Genomic DNA, 20,130 nt, shown 5'->3' with positions numbered 1-20,130 from the left:
CTCTATATCAAACATTTCTTTATTATTTTCCCTAAACTGTCATCCTTAGCACTAATGTTAAAAATGTTAATATTAAAAAACTAGAGAGTAAACAGCTAGCTGAACTTTATATTTTAGGTTTAATAATATGAAGGCTATCTACATTGCTTTTTTAGTCCTATAATATTTACAATTTTTATTTTAGAGATTTTCTTATTCAGAGAACAAAACACTTACACACTTGAAAGTAAGGAAATTAAAAGTTTGAGGGGAAAAATATACAGACCAGTTTGCCTGAACTTACCAAACCCAGTAATTCAAACATAAGTGGGATTGTAAAATCAAAAGGGATGAAATATAAATCATGTAAGATCAATGTCTGTTAGCCAGAGAAGCAACACAATTGTGAGCTTTCTGTGATATCCCAGACATAAAATAATTTTCTAAAACATAATAACGGTTAAAACGAAGAAGCATATTGTTCGCTTTTTTTTTTTCTTCCTGTCTTTTGTCCAAACTAAGGAAGCGGTGGGGGGGCGGCAGGGGGATTACCTTAGAAATCCCTGGGGAATTAAGACTGACCTAAATCACAAATATATACCAAATTCTCCAAAGACTACGATCGTGTGGATGTACAAGATTACAGTCTTAACATAAAAGATAGGATAAAACTTAATTTGTGGTTTTAGAGAAAAGTGTTACCCCAACCTAAAAATTACACAGGTACGAATGTATAAACAAAATATGGCTCAGCTAGAATATTTTATAAACTATATATCTATATTTAAATCTATCAAAAGAGATTGTATTGCTGGGGGGCTTCACAATTTGGTTTATGTGTTCTATGATGAGATTATTAACCACTTCGGTTAGAAATCAAACCATGATAATGTTATCATAACTGTATTTCTTCTATATACATAGTGCTTCCTCACTCTAGAACAGTACTAGAGAATCTCCAGCATTTTCAGTGCTTTAAAATTCATAAATATGTATTTGTTAGGGCCACTCAGTGTAATCAGACATATATGTAAATCTGCACAGATGATGACTGTAAGAAAAGAAAGAAAAAGAATCAGCACTTTTCAGATATGTAAGTAAGAGTATTTATATAATATTTCATAATACAATGTGATAAAATAATACTGAAAGAAAAAGTTTTATTTTAGGTAAGTTTAAATGTTCCTAAAATTTGATGTTGTAATCTACCTAAAGAAAATAATATTATAAATTTCACAACTGAAATTCAAAAATGCTCCATCCCATGTAGGGAGAAACACCCTAAGTGGCACATTAAGTTAACATAACTAAAATTACATCCGTTGTTTTAGGCAGCTATTTTCAAATTTACAGTATAGAATGAGTATAAAGGATACATTGTTAGCATGTTTACAATAAAACCAATAAACTATTGGCTAAACAAAATAAAATCCTAGGTGACCTCCATTGGGATTGCACAGTATTATTAGGAAGTATGATTTAGTTACAAAGAAATGAGCAACTACAGATAAAAATGAAAAATACATTATTGGTAGAGTAAGACCCATGATAATTCTGTGTTTGAAACTGGTAGTAGTCAGGACTTTGCTTCTAAGGCCTGTCATCTCGGATCCTATTTTCAAGGAATTCAATCTGATGTTAAAAGACATGTCATAACTTGGATTTCAGACTTTAGTGCTTCAGAAATATGTTTATATAATTCATAATGTAATTATAGCTACCTTAAGACAGATAAGGCAAATGGTAGCAATATATTGGAAATATAATTGAAAAATGCAGTTGTCCAGAAGCACTTGTGGGGATGATGTCTCTGAAAAGCTGCTCAAAGCTCTAGAGTTTGAAGTTAAATTTTTGATGTTGTCACTCTCAATCTATTGAATGGCTGACAGACAATCAAACCCGTCTGGCTGGCTGGCAGCTCATTTTGCTGGCAGGTGGCAAACAATTAGACACACCAATTTGTGCCTCCTGATGACATTAAAGCATGAAACTAAGTTGTATGCAGGGCCTAGTGATTTGTGTGAAAGCATTTCAAAAATAATACTCTTTGCCGTGGCAACTCATTTCAGACTGCCACCTCCCATTATGGCTTTGAGCAGTGAAGACGACAGACTTGAGTTACGTGCAGTGCAAGGCCGCTTCTGTTCAATCCGTCATCAGCGCCCCCTGAGACCTCAATCCCCTCCTTTCATCAATATCACCTCATCATTTACATTTGATAGTACTTGAGCTACTGCATATATTAACTACACTAGAGACCCTTTTCCTAAAAAGAATTGAAATATGCTTTGTGTGCCTCGATTTCATTTCTACTTATGCAATTTAGAATAATGATCCCACTCCCACTGCACTTTGCACAAATGCTACCAGGAACAAATGGAAAGTTCTATTTATTTTAAAGCAATATTCACAAAAGTGTAATAAATTTTGAGTAGCTGAGAATATTGGCACTCTAGTGATAGCTTCGTTAAGTTTTAATAAAAAAATTGTTCTAGCAATAATCCAAATTAAAACCACAAATATTGAAAATTTTTATTTCACTGGATTCTCTTAAGCAAATCACAATAATCCTCTGTATTTCCTTGTTTTGTATTTTAACAAAATTTAAATATATAATTTAAAAGTGGAACACAAAATTTTTATGACCCTAAGTTGAATTCTTATAACATTTTTATAGCTATATACAATTACAGATACTTACATACATATGTTTACATATACTCATAAAGACACATGCACATATACCCAGGGAACATAAACCAAATAGGTGAAATAGAGGACATCAATCTCAGATGGCATAAGAAACGTCCAAGGAACTATACGAATGAACATCCAAATATAATATTAACACAAACTGCTAAAAAAAAAGAAATATTTATATTTTCCTACATTTTATAGCCCCTTCTTTTTTTTAGTTTTTTAAAATTCTGAGACTTTTACCTTGCATGACAATTTTTTGAAAACATTTCATCTCCGTTTACTACTCTGTAAGTTCAATGTAGAGAACACTGTTCTTATCCATCTTTATATCTGACATAAGTAATGCTATTTATATTTTCATAGTAAATTTTCAAGAAGTATCTGTAGAACAGTAATTAAAATGTTTAAAGGTAAAGTTTAATTTATATTTATATATAAAAAAGATAATCTGTCTTAACTGAAAATGCCTTTACTGAAAATGTCATACCTCTACCCCTAAACACTAAAAAATTACTGTCTCTAATTTGCACAAAGCAGTATGGCTATTCTGGAAAAGTAATACAGAATAGCTATCACATTTTGACTATATGTTTATTTTTGACATTCCACTTTAAGAAACATTTGATTTCCTAACTTGATCTTCTCTAAAACAAAAAACAATTGTTTACCAATCATCTCACACACACATAAATTTTGGGTGGGGGGAAGTGTTTTCAACATCAATAACAATTTAATTCAGATGGTAAACAAATTCTTTAGTTTATATGCTAATATGTAAATATTAGTCCCAATATCAATGTTAAGTACTATTGTTAGTAATTATGACTATCCTAAAATATGTTTCTAATGCTGCATAAGTTTTTAAATAGTAGGATAAATTACATGAACACATTCTTTGGTTCTAAAATGTTATATCCTGCTTCTATGAACTATCATTTTTATGGCATATATTGTGGGACAAAAAAAAAAATTAGTTGTTCTCAAGTAAAAACCCTTGTATGATTTAACATCTGAATGCAGATATATGGTCCATGTTATAGTTTAGAAACCTAAAATGCCCTTCAACAATATTTACTTTCAAATACACACCTCAAAATATAGCCTTTGCATTGATTCTGAAAATTCCATCCATATTTTCAAATTTTTTCCATCCTTATATTTAAAACTCAAATTTGAATTTTATTACTTAAAGCAAACTATTTAGTCTCCAGCAGTTATTACAGTTTACAGTACAATGATATAGGAGGAATTTCAGAGCCAGACTAGATCTCGGGGAGACATAGTTTACCCCTCCCCCATTTTATTCTTTGAAACAATTAAGTCCAAAAAGATAAAAGCACTTCCTCAATGTAGTGTAGTCACTGATGATGGATTATAGTTAGAATCTGGATTTCCCTATTTCTAATTTAACATGCTGTCCTGCATACCATACTGAAACTCCGTTTTTGAGATGCATTATTTAAGTGCCTTACTATGAGATCAATCTGGTTGACCTATCACTTTGATACTCTTTGTAGTAAGAACTTATATTACTAAATATAAGGTTTTCGAGATCCTCCTAATATTTTTAAAAATAAACCCTAGTTTTCCTTCTGCATTTAGAGCACTATGAATAAAAAGTTCAGGGGCGCCTGGGTGGCTCAGTCGATAAGTGTCTGCCTTCGGCTCAGGGCCTGATCCCGGCATTCTGGGATCCAGCCCCACATCGGGCTCCTCTGCTGGGAGCCTGCTTCTTCCTCTCCCACTCCCCCTGCTTGTGTTCCCTCTCTCGCTGGCTGTCTCTCTCTCTGTCAAATAAATAAATAAAATCTTTAAAAAAAAAAAAAAGTTCAGTACCCACCTGTCAAAGGAATGAAACTGCATAGGAAGAATAGCTTGTGCTTCTCTCTTCAATGCTGGATCTGGGTATGGGATAGGTTCAGGGCCACATTCTGCAATTTCAACTGGGGCAGCCACAAGACTTTTCAAGATCTCCTTGACATTGATGCCTTTCGTCTGACTAATGCTAGATATGGATGGTGCAGGTTTCAACAGTTCACTGGGGTTCTCAGTTAAGCTTTCCTGTGATTTTTTCACTTCAGATGACAAAGTGGATAACAGTTCACTCATGGCATCAGGGCCTGTGCCCGCCTCTAATTCTGCCCCATTCAGGATGCTAGCCACTTGCTCCTCTCCAATTCCTGAATCTGTATGTGGAATGGAACTTTCTAGCTGAATATCTTCACCAGGGGTTGGTGTTTCTTTTTCCTTTATAGTGTCTGGAAACGTAGCAGGTGTTTCTGTAATAAAAAAAAGCTAGTTTAAACAAAAAGCTTCACAAGTGAAAATCCAGTATTATTAATAAAATACTCTCACATACTGGAATAAAGAAAATAAGATCTGTGAGAAACAAAAAGAAATCTGCTAAATGGATGTGCATAACAATACAAGTGGATTAAAACATACCATCCACGTATACCTGTCATTTTGTTCAGGAATCTCAACAGAACCCTGTTTCTTTTAAAAGCCACCTGGCATTTCAAAACTGATGTCTTTAAAAGCACGGAGAAATAGTACCCATAAGAATTTCTTATAGCAGTTTATAAATAATTATTATATGATGTTCCCCTTTATCCTTTGTTAGCTACCAATCATATAAGAGAAATTATTATGCTTCTGTAATATTACGTTAAAAATATGAAGCCATGTTATATTTTTTTTGGTACTTCAGTAACCAATAATATAATATCTAATTAAAATATTTAAACAGGTTAAAAAATATTATTTTAAAATCACATACATATTACACCTAAAATTCTGAAGAGTTAATAGCAAAAAACATGCCAAATGATTATTTCAAAAGGATAAATACTTGAATAAGAAAATAATGCTCTTCAAGAATTTAGCTTCTATGTGCCTTTAAGAACAATTATTTCGGAATACTCATTTTTTGTGAATAAATATAAATTTCAATTTGTGAAAACTGAAGCAGATAAAATATATGCAGATAGAAATATACATACAATATTATCAATTAAAATAGAGAAACATCTTTAAAACTTAAGTGCCTATCAAATGCGTATCAATATCATTATGCAAACGTTGATGCAATGAGGTTCCCTATATAATAAAATGTTATCAAATTCTAAATGATGACCTTGAAAAGTTGATGTAATCTAGGGATAATAGCTTTTGATAAAGTCATGTTGAAGAAGAAAATAAGATAATATAGGTAAATTACTTGCAGGTCCTATATAAAGTAGATACTTAGTAAATGTTAGGTACTTGTATTACTCTGACTTATATATAAGTTTATCCTTTGTAAACCAAGAAGGACAGACTAAGTTATTTCTAAGATCTCTTCAAAATGAACATCTGTAAGTTCTATAAAACTTCCCTTAGGTATTTGTTATTTTAGTTGTACTTTATTTTGAAATGTTATTAGGACAGGAAATCAGGAGACTGTCCAACAGGGAATGGGCTATTTGGATTTCAGCAAGACATCTCACAAAACCTTTGGTGAAGTCTCTAGTTAAAACACAGAAAAATGTTCCTTTGCTGATCCTATTTTTTGGGTGGGATCATAATTTGTTCAAAGTTTTATACACACATGCTAAAGGAATAAACATAATGTGAAGGGATTTCTTTAGTTAGGCTCTTTTGTTAATTTCTTAAATGTAGATTAATGTCATGACATCCAAATTTACTGAACATGTGAATTTATTAATTTTTCCAGATTTCAGAATAATTTTGTCAAGTTTTCAAAAGAAAGAAAATACCTTTTATTTCTTTTGATTCTCCTTTTCTTGATTCAAGCTGTATTAGATACATACATTACTTTAAATTATAACATCTTCACATTATTCAACCTAATATACAATATTCATTTAAATTGGCTAAAAATGTACATCTTTCACAATTGAGTGTTTTATTGTCATTTTCCTCATATGTATTAAATAGGTTTGTTTGCTCAAGGATGTTAGAATTGAAAGAAAAGATTAATCAGTAGAACATGACAATAATATTCAAACACTGGATGACCAACATAAAAAATAGTGTAGACCTATTCTTTGTTGTTCCAAGACTAAAAATTAAGATAACTGCAACAAAGTTTTGAGAAGACAGGTAATTTTAATAATACGCCTGGCAAAGCACTGGAGAAGGAAAAGTAAGAGGTAAGGTAACAGTTTCAGATTTTTTATAAAACCTGACAGAAAATAAGACTTAGAACAATAGCATTCGGATTAAGAGGAAAGGAAAAGAACAAAGATGCTTCTGGAATATCTAGCTAAAGAAAAAGAATGGAGACATGCCACTAACTGAGGAAGAAAGCAAAAGATTAGCAAGTTTGTTCAGAAATATCTGTCAGGGGGGTGCCTGGGTGGCTCAGTCAGATGAGCAACAAACTCTTGGTTTTGGCTTAGGTCATGGTCTCAGAGTTTTGAGATCAAGCCTGGAGGAGGGCTCCATGCTCAGTGGGGAGTCTGCTTAATATTCTCTCCCTCTTCCTCTCTCCCTCTCACTCTGTCCTCCTGCTTGCTCACTCGCTCTAAAATAAAAGAATCTTTAAAAAAATAATTTTTAAAAATTTATTTATATATTTGAGTGAGCATACATGTGTGTGCAGGAGTGGTGGGGGAGGGGCAGAGGGCTAGAATATCAAGCAGACTCCCTGCTGAGCATGGAGCCCTACGTGGGCCTTGATCTCACAACACTGAGATCATGACCTGAGCTGAAACCAAGAGTCTGACATTCAACCAACTGAGCCACCCAGGTACTCCAGTTCAGAAATACAATGAATTCAATTTTGAAATCAATTGCATGCAGAATCTCTGAAATATTTATAGCTGTTGAGTCAAAAGGAATATAGTCATGTATTTTGGGATTATTCAAACTGAGATGATAATTGATACTTCAAAAGTTGATGAGATAAGCTAGGAATAAAGAATGAGAAAACTGCTAAGGCAGTTATTGCCACTACTGGAGGTACTACTGAATTTATCTGATGCATGTTTGCATCTGTATATTATATATTTGGGGAGTAAAAACAATTGTGGCAAAATATCAGTAGAAAATTAAATAGCAGTAGTGAAGTTTCTATGACTATGGAACAGAGAATGTAAATGCAGAAACAAAATAAGAACATTAACAACAAATCACAGTGGCATGGTTACCAGCATGGGCTAACTTTTCTTCCAGAATTTAATTCTCAAAAGGCATATAGTCAAAGTCTAACTCCTAGTCTGAATTCGGCTGATTTACAGATTTGGCCTAGAGTTTGGCTTTATCCTAATGTGATGTTTCAGTATCTTTATATATGGCATGTTTTACATTAAGAGCTACACAAAAATGGTAACTTTTCAAGTTATATGAACCTGAAATATAAGCATTTTGCTACAAAGAGAATACCTAAGAAGTTAAAATCTTTGATTTAGTGTCCACAAGGTACCATATAAAAAGATTTTTCCATTAACTATGTAATTTTTTGCTTTTCTGTTAAATCGACTCTCAAGGAACAATGAAAATCTATAACTCACCAACTAGATACTTGGAACTCCAGTATAAAATGTTGATCTCTCAATTATAAAATGCAATTAAGTTTACTAGAATTGAATATTGGAATATTTTCAAGTAAATCATCAAAATATTTACATATAATTCTAATTTTGTTTACTATGACTTATAAATCAATGATTTCAAAATGAAGCAGTTTTTGATATTTCAATAATAATTCTATTCAAATAAATAAGCTTTGCAAAGCACACTTTGTGATCACATTGTGTAGAAATAAAAATAAATACCAATGGAAAATTTTCTAATAGTAATTGTACATAAAAAAGAGAACAGTAGTTCAAAAGCCTACCTTAATTTCCCACTATGCATTAACATTTTTACAGAGCATGCTCTCACTGTTGATAGCACCAACTTCAGTTTGGATAACTTACATTTTCAGACTGCTTCTCTGGGACAGTACAGTACTCTGAGGATTTAACCCAAGTGACTTCAATAGGATGTTAAGCATGAACAAGAGAGAAAGTACAAATGATTGCAGCTCTGCCAGCTATATCAATGACAGGAGACTTGTAATTTTTCAATTGTTCTTCATCGGTTTCTACAGCAAGAGGCCATGTTAGTACACAAAGCAGAAACATGACTGGCCTGAGTGATCTTAATCTTATCAGAAATCAGAAACAGGCAGTTGGATACCAGATGCCTCTTTTTCTTACTGATTTTCGTTGAACCTAATGAGTTCATCTAATACATTTTATGAAACATATAGGGTTAACTTCAGCAAATGACAGGATTTCTGTATGGGGACTTCATTTATCACAATCTTTTCTCCAAAAATCTTGTTTTACAGTGATGTATTAAGTGTTTCAATGTCTTACCTATTAAATAATTCAAACTATTATTTTCCAAACTACTTAAATAAGAAATAACATTAAAGGAACATACAGCTCCTTCTCAGTATAGCACTAAAAATTCTATTATTTGCTCAAGTAGTAATACTAAGCAAACTAAATCACATTAGAGTAATTTAAAATACAAAAACCTATATATAATTTGTATGTTTTGTTTATAGTAAATCCAAAAATGCCAAATTACACAAAAATTAACCTGACTTCCAAGAAAAAAGCTGCCATATATAAAAAGATTTAAAATCATTATTATTCATTTTACACAAGACTCCAAAGCACTGAGTAATTTTTTGCAATTATTTATATATGACTTGATTTCTTGTTTGTTACATTAAATGTATAAGAATACAACTTCAGGAATTCAGTATTATCGATGAATATACTCATAACAGACAAAATTATAACTCAGGAGAAAGAACTAAGAGCCAAAAAGCTATTTCTAATTTAATGTTCTGATTATGATGTATAGATCTGCTTGGAATACTTCATGCTTTTTGGATGTGCACTAATGATTTTCACCAAATTTGGAATGTTTTCAGGCCACCATTTCTTTAAAAATTCTTCCCATTTCTGTGTCCTCTCTTCTCTTCAGCTCCTATTATTTGTATGTTGGTTCACTTGATGGTGTCTCACAGGTCTGAGGCTCTCCACTTCTCTTCATTCTTCTCCTCATTCTGTTCCTCAGAGTAAGATCACAGCAACTGACCTGTCTTCAAGTGTTCTGGTTCTTTCTTCTGCCAACTCAAATACTCTGTTGAACCTCTCTAATGAATTTTTTATTTTAGTTATTATAATTTTCAACTCCAGATTTGCTCTTTAATTCTTTTCTATGGTATCTCTTTACTGATATTCTCTTTGGTGAGACATCACCCTCATATTTTTAATTCTTTCATAAAGTATACCTTTAATTATTTGAGCATTTATACAAGCTGGTTGAAAAGATTTATCTAGTCAGTCCAACATCAGGGCTTCCTCAGGAGCAGTTTCTATGGACTGCTTTTTCCCCCTGTGTGTTGGCCATCCTTTCCTCTTTCTTTACAAGTGTCAAAAATTTTTGTTGAAAATATTTTAAGTATAATGTGGAAATCTTGGAAATCAGACCCTTCCCATGGGGCTCATTATTATTCTGTTTATTTACTGACTTCCCCAAACAAATTCTATAAAATTCCACTATAAAATTTTATAGAACTTTGATTTTTTTTTTTTATATTCCCATCACCTGCAGCCACTGAAGTTTCTGTTCAATTAGTTTAGTGATCAGCTAATGATCAGACAAAGACTGCCTTACTTATCTTGCACCAGTACATCTTCCACTCTTTGTCAGAGGCTCTGGGTGTGCTGTAGGTCATGCTTTCAACACTCTCCAGTAGCCTTCATTTCTTGATTGCACAAAGCCTTCAAGGTTACCCGGAGGTGAGTGATTGGGGCCTTTTCAGGTCTTTCCTGGACCTGAATACAGCCTCTAGAGTAGGGACATCTCATTCTCAGGTCTTCCTTTTAAGCTTTTGGTAAGTTTCTTATTTGGCCCAACTGGTACTGCCACCTCAGGCAGTTCCAATATTAAAAAAAAAAAAAAAAAGAAAGAAAAAAAAGTTGCTGCTGATTGTTTCAAAAAACATCCAGGGCTTTTCTCATCAAGCAAGGTCTGATCAGTTTAAATAATGACAAGCTCTGTGAACGAAGCTTTATCAGGGAGCATCCAGATAGGTCAGATACAGTGCTTAGTGGACTTTCTGAAAACTCCAAACATAACTGGCCTCCTTCCAGTGCTGCTAGGCTGCTGGTTTTCACAGCTACTACAGTTGTCTGGATGCAGATTTTCAAGCACACTACAGAGCTGAGGAGAACTGGATACTAATAACAAATTAAATCACCAAAAAGCTTGTTCTGCTCATAAAGATTCTGCAGTTTTTCTTGAATTAGCACTCTCTGGATTGTTGCAAGCCTTTATTACTTCCCAGAGAATGGGAAAAGATGATTTTGACAATTTTTGCCAGTGTTCTCATTGCTTTTTGGAGAAATTCTTTGGAGGTCCATATTCTACTCTTTCAGAAGTCCTACCTCTAAGTGATGTTTACATTCCAATTTGTACATTTTGAATTGAATAAAGTATCAATTATCAGTTATAAAATATCTATTTATCTATATATATATGTGTGTGTGTGTGTGTGTGTGTGTGTGTGTAGTTTTTCCTTTGCTCTAGCTTGTTGTAGTACTCTATCTCTTCTCAAAGAAAAAACACTTTCCTATTAAAATACATAATGCATTTCCATAGTGTTATGGAGGCAGCCATTAACACTAATAATAAAATGCCAACATATATGCCTAAAACTTGTCTTCAGTTGCAGAAAAACAGAAGCAACCAAGTAATGGTATAATTCTATTAATATTATCAGATAAACCACGATTTGCATGTTATACATGGTTAAGAGTTCAGGCTTTGAAATTAAGACTGACTTTCAGTGAAGACTTGTTTACCTCTTATTAGCTTTGTGATATCAGAGGAGCCATTTAAGCTTTCTCAACCTCCATCTTTTACCTGTAAAATTGGCACAGTAACAGTACATACATTATAGAGTACACATTATACAGTACAGTGTTGTGATGACTAAAGAATATAATTTATGAATAGTGTCTGACATTGAGTAACCTCACCAGAAATTTTTGTACCTCCTGTTGCCATTATTGATTTTACTGTTATCATCATCACCATCACCATATCCTTTAGGAAAATATAGAGCCAAACCATCTATCAGTTATTCTCTCTACTCATCTTCAACTTCTATCTTTCCTAGCTCTGGCCCCTCTATCTGCAGACCAGTATTTCCTATCCTAACGGAACAACTTCTCAACCCCACAACTTCTTATATTTCTAGCCCTTAACCTGCTTTGGTTATTGCTCCTTCATTTCTGGAAGGACTATATCATAATTGAAAGGTCATGGTAATGTAATCAAATTGATCAAAGTTCCAATTCTGGCTCCACAACTTACTAGTTTTCCATGTTATCTTGGAAAAATTAGTTATGCTTTCAGAATTGCAGGGATTGCACTTGAAAAATGTAGATCTTAATTAGGCTGTAAGGATTAAGAAACTTGTCAGTCTATTACTTCTACTCTCCTTCCTTAATTCAGCTTTTCAAAGACTTGGAAGATTTCCACAGACATCTTAAAATTAATACATCTAGATATCTGTTTCCTTCCCCAGGTTAGGGAAATTTTCAACCATTACTTCTTCAAATAAAATTTCTTTCTCTCACTCTTTTCCTTCTGGAAATCCTATAATGCAAATGTTAATGTGTTCTGATGTTGTCCCATATGAACATTAAATTATCTTCACTCTTTTTTATTTTTTGCTACTCGGATTATAGAAGTTCTACTACCTTGTCTTTGAGTTTACTTATCCTTTCTTCTGTTTCATGTAGTCTGCTGTTGAACCACTCTAATTTTAAAGTTATTTTTTTCTTCAGCTCTGTAGCTTCTAGTTGGTTTTTTCTTATTTTTCCCATCTCTTTGTTGAAGTTCTCTCTATGTCCATACATTCTTCTTCCCAGTTCAGTGAGCATCATTATGACCACTATTTTTAACTTTTTATCGGGTAAATTACTTATCTATATTTCATTAGTTTTTTTTCTGATGTTTTATCTTTTTCTTTCATTTGGAACATATTCCTCTGTTTCTTCATTTTGCTTGACTCTCTGTCTTAGTTTCTAATGCATTAGATGAAACAACCACCCATCCCAGGCTTAAAGGAGTGGGCTTCTATAGGATATGAATCTTGAATTCAACCCAAAGGCCCCAGCTATCTGTTGTCTCTCAAACCTTTGCACTTGACGAAGCAGCCTACGATGTTTTAATAGCTCCCAGTAGTTGATGAAGTGTTAAGACCTAGGTGACTCAGGTTAATTAGATTGACAGACCCTCAGGCAGGAGCTCTTTAAATGAAAATACATACATACATACATGAAAATATGTATGGTTCTATGGAACCAAAAGTGTAAGCCCCACTGGCCACAACAGCCAGATGAACTGGCAGTCTCCCCTGAGTCGCAGCTGCAAAAACCAGGGTTCTGGGTTGAGTGCATATGTTCTTTTCTGAGAGATACCAGTAAGCTGAAGCCAGGGAGAAGAAAAGCACCAAGGTGGCATCCACAGCCTATATGCTTTAGGATCAACTCCACAGGCCATAAAATACATACATAAGGCCAAGCTCCAGGACAAGCAAATAGGCCTCCTTCACAGAAAGACTAGAGGGTGTGCTTCAGTCTGTTGTCTGTTTAGTACCCCGAGGGTGGCATCCTGCCAAGAACTGTTGCTCAGGAATGAAAGCTCCCCTACCCACAAGAGCCAGGTGATGAAGGGGCATCCCCTGGGTGGGCAGCTGCAGAAAACAGGGCAACAGACATAAAAACCAGAGCACTAGAGACATGTAACGCTCCCCACCAGGAGACACTGGTGCTCTGGAGTGCAGCAGAGAGAGCATGCAAAGATGGTGCCTGCTCTCTGAGGTCTCTGGAAGTGATTACAGTCAGCCTTTAGATGAATGTTTAATTAGAAGCCTGGCCCTCAGGGTATAGCATGATTAGCTAATAAGCCTTCTTCTCAGAAAGACAGAATTTCTGGGTCTGCTCCCTCTAACTGTGTCCTGTGGATGGCAGCTGTTTAAGAACTCTTTCCNCATTGGTTACAGCCCTGTTAGACTTACAAGCATAAGCTGCCAGAATCAGATGATATACAGTTGTCCCCTGGCAGAAACTGCAAAAATTGGGAAGACAGACTGGGGCATAAGCTCCTTTCTGGGTAACACAGATTATTACAATCCCATAATACCAGGAACACAAGCTCCTCTGGCATTCAGAGCCAGATGGTCAGGAGGTTTTTCCTGGGTGGCAGCCACAAAACTCGTGTAAACTAAACTCTCCAATCAGACATGTGTAAACTAAATTCTCCAATCAAAAGATACAGAGTGGCTTAATGGATTGAAAAACAAAAACAAAAAACAGGAACAATCTATATGCTGCCTTCAAGAGACTAACTTCAGATGCATGCAGAGAATAAAAGTGAAGGGATGGAAAAAGACATTCCATACCAAAAGAAAGGTGAAGTAGCTATACTTATATCAGAAAAAATAAACAAAAACAAAAAACACACTTTATAACAACGACTGTAATAAGAAACAAAGATGGTAGTTACATTATGATAAAGGGGTCAATTGGACAAGAGGATATAACATATGTAAATATTTATGCATCCAACATAGTAACACCTAAATACATAAAGCAAATATTAACAGACCTACAGGAGAAATAGACAGAAAATTAATAAGGAAACAGCAGCCTTAAACACTACATTAGACCAGATGGACTTAACAGATAATAAAGGGAACATTTCATCCAAAAACAACAGAATACAGTCTTCTCAAGTGCACATGGAACATTCTCCAGAATACATTAGGCCACAAAACAAGTTTTAATCAACTTTAGAAAACTGAAATTCTATCGTGCATCTTTTCTGACCACAGTGTTATGAAACTAAAAATCAGCTACACAAAGAAAACTAGAAAATTCACAAATACATAGAATTAAACAACATGCTACAACAACTGATCAAAAGAGAAATAAAAAAATACCTTGAGACAAAAGAAAATGGAAATATAACATGCCAAAATTTGTGGGATGCAGCAAAAGCAGATTTAAGTGAGAAGTTCATAACAATAAATATCTACCTCAACAAAGAAGAAAAGCCTCAAATAAACAATCTAACTTTACACCTCAAGGTGTTAAAAAAAGATGCAGAAAAAGAAGAATAAATGAAGCCCAAAGTTAGCAGACAAAAAAGGAAATAATGAAGAGTCGAGCAGAAATAAGTCAAATAGAGACTAAAAAGACTATACAGAAGATCAATGAAACTAAAAGCTGATTCTTTGAAAAGATAAAGAAAATTGACAACCTTTAGTTAGACTCATTAAGGAAAAAAGAGTACTCAAATAAATAAAATCACATGTGAAAGAGGAGCTCTTACAACTGACATCACAAAAATACAAAGGATCATAGACTACTACAAATAATATGCCAGTGAGTTAGAAAACCTGGAAGAAATGGACAAATTCCTAGAACATACAGTCTGCCAAGTCTGAATCATGAAGAAATAGAAAATCTGAAGAGACTAATTACTAGTAAGGAGACTGAATCAGTAATCAAAACCTACCAAGAAACAAAAGGGCTTCACCTTCAGGACCACATGGCTTCACCAAACATCAAAGGAAGAATTAGTACCAATCCTCAAACTCTTCCAAAATTAGAGGAAGCTGTTCCAAACTCATTTTATTGAGGCCAGCATTACCCTGATACTAAAACCAGACAAGAAGACCACAAGAGAAGAAAATTATAGGCCAATATCCCTAATAAACATATATGCAAAAATCCTCAACAAAATATTAGCAAACTGAATTCAACAACACATTAAAAGGATCATATACCACAATCAAGTGGGATTTATTCCAGGGAAAGAAGGATGGTTCCACACCTGCAAATCAGTTGATGTGATAAACCACATTAACAAAAAGGATAAAAATCACATAATCATCTCAATAGATGATTTGACAAAATTCAACATCAATTTTTTTAATAGACTTAATTTTTTTAAATGAGAGAGACAGAAAGTGTGAGTACGAGCTCGGGAAAAGGTAGAGGGAGAGGGAGAAGCAGGCTCCTGGCTGAGCAGGGAGCCCTACACAGGGCTCAATCCCACTGGGATCACCACCTGAGCTAAAGGCAGGTGCTTAACCAACTGAGCCACCCAGGCAGCCCTTAACATCAATTTATTATAAAAACTCTCAACAAAGTGGGTAGAGAGGGCTCAACATAACAAAGGCCATATATAACAATCCCACAGCGAACATCATCAATGGTGAAAAACTGAAAGCTTTTCCCCTAAGATCAGGAACAGGAGAAGGATGCCCACTCTTGCCACTTTTATTCAATCCTAGGTAGAATGATTAGGCAAGAAAAGAAACAAAAAGCATGTAAATTTTAAAGGAAGAAGAAAAACTGTCACTATCTGCAGATGACATGTTATATATAGAAAACCTTAAAGACTCCATCAAAAAAACTGTGAGAATAAACAAATTCAGTTAGCCATGGATACAAAATCACTATCTAGAAAACTGTTGCATTCCTATACACTAATCATAAACAATCAGAAAGAATTTAAGAAAACAATCCCACTTACAACTGCATCAAAAAAAAATTAAATACCTAAGAATAAATTTAACCAAGAACGTAAAGAACTGTATGTTGAGAACTGCAAAAGATTAATGGAAAAACACTGAAGAAACAAATAAATGGAAGATATTCCATGCTCAAAAATTGGAAGAATCAATATTATGAAAATGCCCACACTATCCAAAGCAATCTACAGGTTCAATGCAATCTTTATCAAAATTCCAATGGCATTTTTCACAGAAATAAATAATCTTAAAATTTGTACAGAACCACAATGGACCTCGAAGAGCCACAGCAATGTTGAGAAAGAACAAAAAAGCTGGAGCTTCATGCTGCCTGATTTCAAACTATATTACAAAGCTACAATAATCAAGCAGGATGGTATTGGCATAAAAACAGAAACACTGATCAGTGGAACAGAATAGGGAGCCCAAAAATAAACACAGGCCAACATGGTCAATTTATAACAAAAGACTTAAAAATACACAGTCCCTTCAATAAATGATGTTGGGAAAACTGGACAGACACATGCAAAAGAATGAAACTTGACCACTATTGTATACCATACACAAACATTACCTAAAAATGGATAAAAGACTTGAACGTAAAATCTGAAACCATAAAACTCCTAGAAGAAAACATATGTGGTAAGTTCCCTGACACAGGCATTGGCAACAATTTTTTTAACCTGATACCAAAAGCAAAAGCAACAAAGCAAAAATACACAAATAGGACTACATCAAATTAAATCGTTTCTACAAAGCAAAGGAAACCATCAACAAAAAGGCAGCCTACTAAATGGGAGAAAGTATTTGTAAATTACACATCCAATAAGGGGCTAATATAAAAAATATATAAGGAACTCAATACAACTCAAAAGTAAAAAAATCCACTTTTAAAAAGGCAGATGATCTGAAGACATTTTTCTGAAGACACAAAGATGGTCACCAAATATATAAAAAAAAATGCTCAACATCATTAATCATCAGGGAAATGCAAATCAAAATCACAATATCACTTCACACCTGTTAGAACGGCTATTATCAAAAAGACAAGAAATAACAAATGCTGGTAAGGATGTAAAGGGGAAAGAGCCCTTAGGCACTCTGCTGTGAATGGAAATTACTACAGCCACTATGGAAAACAGTTTAGAAGTTCCTCAAAAAACTAAAAATACAACCGCCATATGACCCAGCAATTCCACTTCTGGAAATTTATCTGAATAAAACAAAAACACTAACTGGAAAAGATAAATGCACCCCCATATTCACTGCAGTATTATTTACAATATGCAAGACATGGAAACAACCTAAATGTCCATCAATGGATGAATGGGTAAATAAATTGTGGCACATAAACAAAATGGAATATTATGCAGCCATTAAAAAGAATGAAATCTTGTCATTTGTGACACTATAGATGGACATCAAGGGTATTATGGTAAGTGAAATAAGTCAGAGAGAGAATTATCATATATCACTTCTATATGGAATCTTAAAAAAAAAATCAAGCTCATAGATACCAAGAAGGAACAGAGTGTGGTTGCTGGGGCAGGGGCAAGAAATGGGTGAAGGGAGTCAAAAGGTAAAAAGAAAAGAAAAATATTTAACACATTGTAAATGGAAGTCTTGGTCACTCTATTCAACCTTACTTACCAGTATTGTTTGCTTTGCTAAATGGCCATTTGATCTCAGAACTTCAGACAGATAGCTAGGCATTATTTTTGAAAACTTGGCATACTCTATGTCCCACATCCAATCTATTACCATATACTTTTATTTTTATCTCCAATGTATGTCTAATTTATCTTCCTCTTCAATCTCCTCGGCCACCACACCTTTGTGCTAAGCAAAAGCATCACTTACCTAGAGAGCAACACCCTCTAATTGGTTTATCTAGATTCCCTCAGCGTCCCATTTAATCTATTCCCTCATTATACCCAAAATGCTCTTGTAAAATTGTAAGCAGATTATGATACTTATAGTAGACAAAATAATGAACACTCCTCTTAAAGATGTCCATGTCCTAACTCTCATTAACCTATGACTGTCACCTTACACAGCAAGAAGGACATTAAATGGGAGGGCTTTGCAAAGGGAAGACTAGCCTGGATTATCCAGGTGGGCTCAATCTAATCTCATGAGTCCAGAGAGGAAGAAAACCTTCCCAGCTGTGCTAAGAGGAGGATGTAACTTCAGAACAGTATGAAAGATGCACTGTGCCAGGTTTCCAAGATGGAGGAAGGAGGAAGAAAGTCAGGAGCCAAGGAATATGGGTGGTCTCTAGAAGCTGAAAAGGCAAGGAAAATGGATTCTCCTCAAGAGCCACCAAAAAGGCATACAGTGTTGAGGAAGACCTGATTTTAGCCTGGCCAAATCCGTATTAGATTGTCATCTATAGAACTGTAAGATAATATATTTGTGTTGTTTTAGGCCAATAAGTCTGTGGTATTTTGTAACGGCAGCAACGGAACACTAATACAATACTCCTCTACTTATTATAAAAACCCAATCCTTAGTTTTCAAGTTCTACATGATTTGGTACCTGTCTACCTATCTAAACTCATAAAATGTTTCTCTTTTCCTTGATTCTTATCCACCTACATATGTTCTCAAAATATACCAAAAAAATTTTTTTCAACAGTGGCTAGTGTTTCAGAAATGTACTTCTACTGTCCTCATCATTTTTCTCAAACCCACTGAATTCATCTCTTTTTTAAAATATTTGTTTTATTTGTCAGAGAGAGAGAGGACAAGCAGAGGGAGCAGCAGGAAGAGGGAGAAGGAGGCTCCCCCCTTAGCAAGGTGCCTGATGCAGGGCTGGATCCCAGGATCCTGGGATCATGACCTGAGCCATAAGACAGACGCTTAATTGACTGAGCCACCAAGATGTCCCTGAATTCATCGTTTTGTTCCCAGTTTAGATGTCTCTTCTATGAAAAGTCATTCCCAACCCACAAATTAAATTAGGTTTCTTATTTTGTAGTTTCTCTTAATAGTCTGTAATTTTATTCTTAGAATGCAGCATAACTTGCAATTGTATGTTTAAGTGTGTGGTTTCTATAAATGTATCTACCTTGCTAGAATGTTAGTTTCATAAGGACAGGGACTTTTTGTTCACTATTATATATTTCCAGTAACTAGGATGTAATAGGAAACCATTCATTTATTCAACAAACATATAATGAAGGAATCATAAAGTAAATTGAAAGAAAGGTTAAATTGGAGGATGGAAGAAAAAGAAAGGATGAGGAAAGGGAGGCTTTTGTTGGTACTCTTAATGATACTGAAAACAGACATTATTTCAAAAAGTTGATGTTTTTAAGAAATATTTGCTAGGAAAACCTGGGCATGATTTTTACCTGTAAATAAATGCAATATATATTATGCAACATCAGTATCCAATAAAAAATTTATAGATATTTTGATGACAGTGTTTTAGAGTACTTATAAGAGAAATCATAATGCATCCACACAATGGATTACAATGAATACATTAAAATGACTTCAAAAGGAAGAGAAAATAACAAATTTGTAATACTGAAATATGTATATGATATGAATGTAATAATTTACTTAATAAATTTTAACTTTATTTCTAAATATACAATAAATAATAACTGAGTGGTAAGACTATTTCTATATAAATTATTGGCATAAACTTGTTTCCTTAAGATATAATTCTAAGAGTAAAATTACTAGCTTAAGTGTTATAAAAAGTTTTATGCTATGTAAAGTGCACATCTCCGCATTCTAACCCTTCGGAATTTTGTCCAATTTGCAAATTATGGTATATGTGTGTGTGTGTGTGTATATATATATATATATATATA

At 34.1% G+C, this 20,130-nt stretch overlaps 1 protein-coding gene across 1 annotated transcript in view; it reads right to left on the bottom strand.

Annotated features, from left to right (window-relative positions):
- Positions 1-20,130, bottom strand: part of NBEA (neurobeachin) — a 664,295-nt gene that overhangs the window by 422,268 nt on the left and 221,897 nt on the right. Inside the window, exon 30 of the mRNA XM_040622005.1 lies at positions 4,520-4,958. Coding sequence (XP_040477939.1) covers positions 4,520-4,958 — 439 coding nt within the window. The remainder of the gene's footprint in view (positions 1-4,519; positions 4,959-20,130) is intronic.

Source organism: Ursus maritimus, unplaced genomic scaffold (assembly GCF_017311325.1).
Source record: "Ursus maritimus isolate PB19 unplaced genomic scaffold, ASM1731132v1 scaffold_10, whole genome shotgun sequence".
Lineage (NCBI taxonomy): Eukaryota > Metazoa > Chordata > Mammalia > Carnivora > Ursidae > Ursus > Ursus maritimus.
Note: the sequence above shows the minus strand (reverse complement) of the source record. Positions and strands in the feature narration are given on the sequence as shown.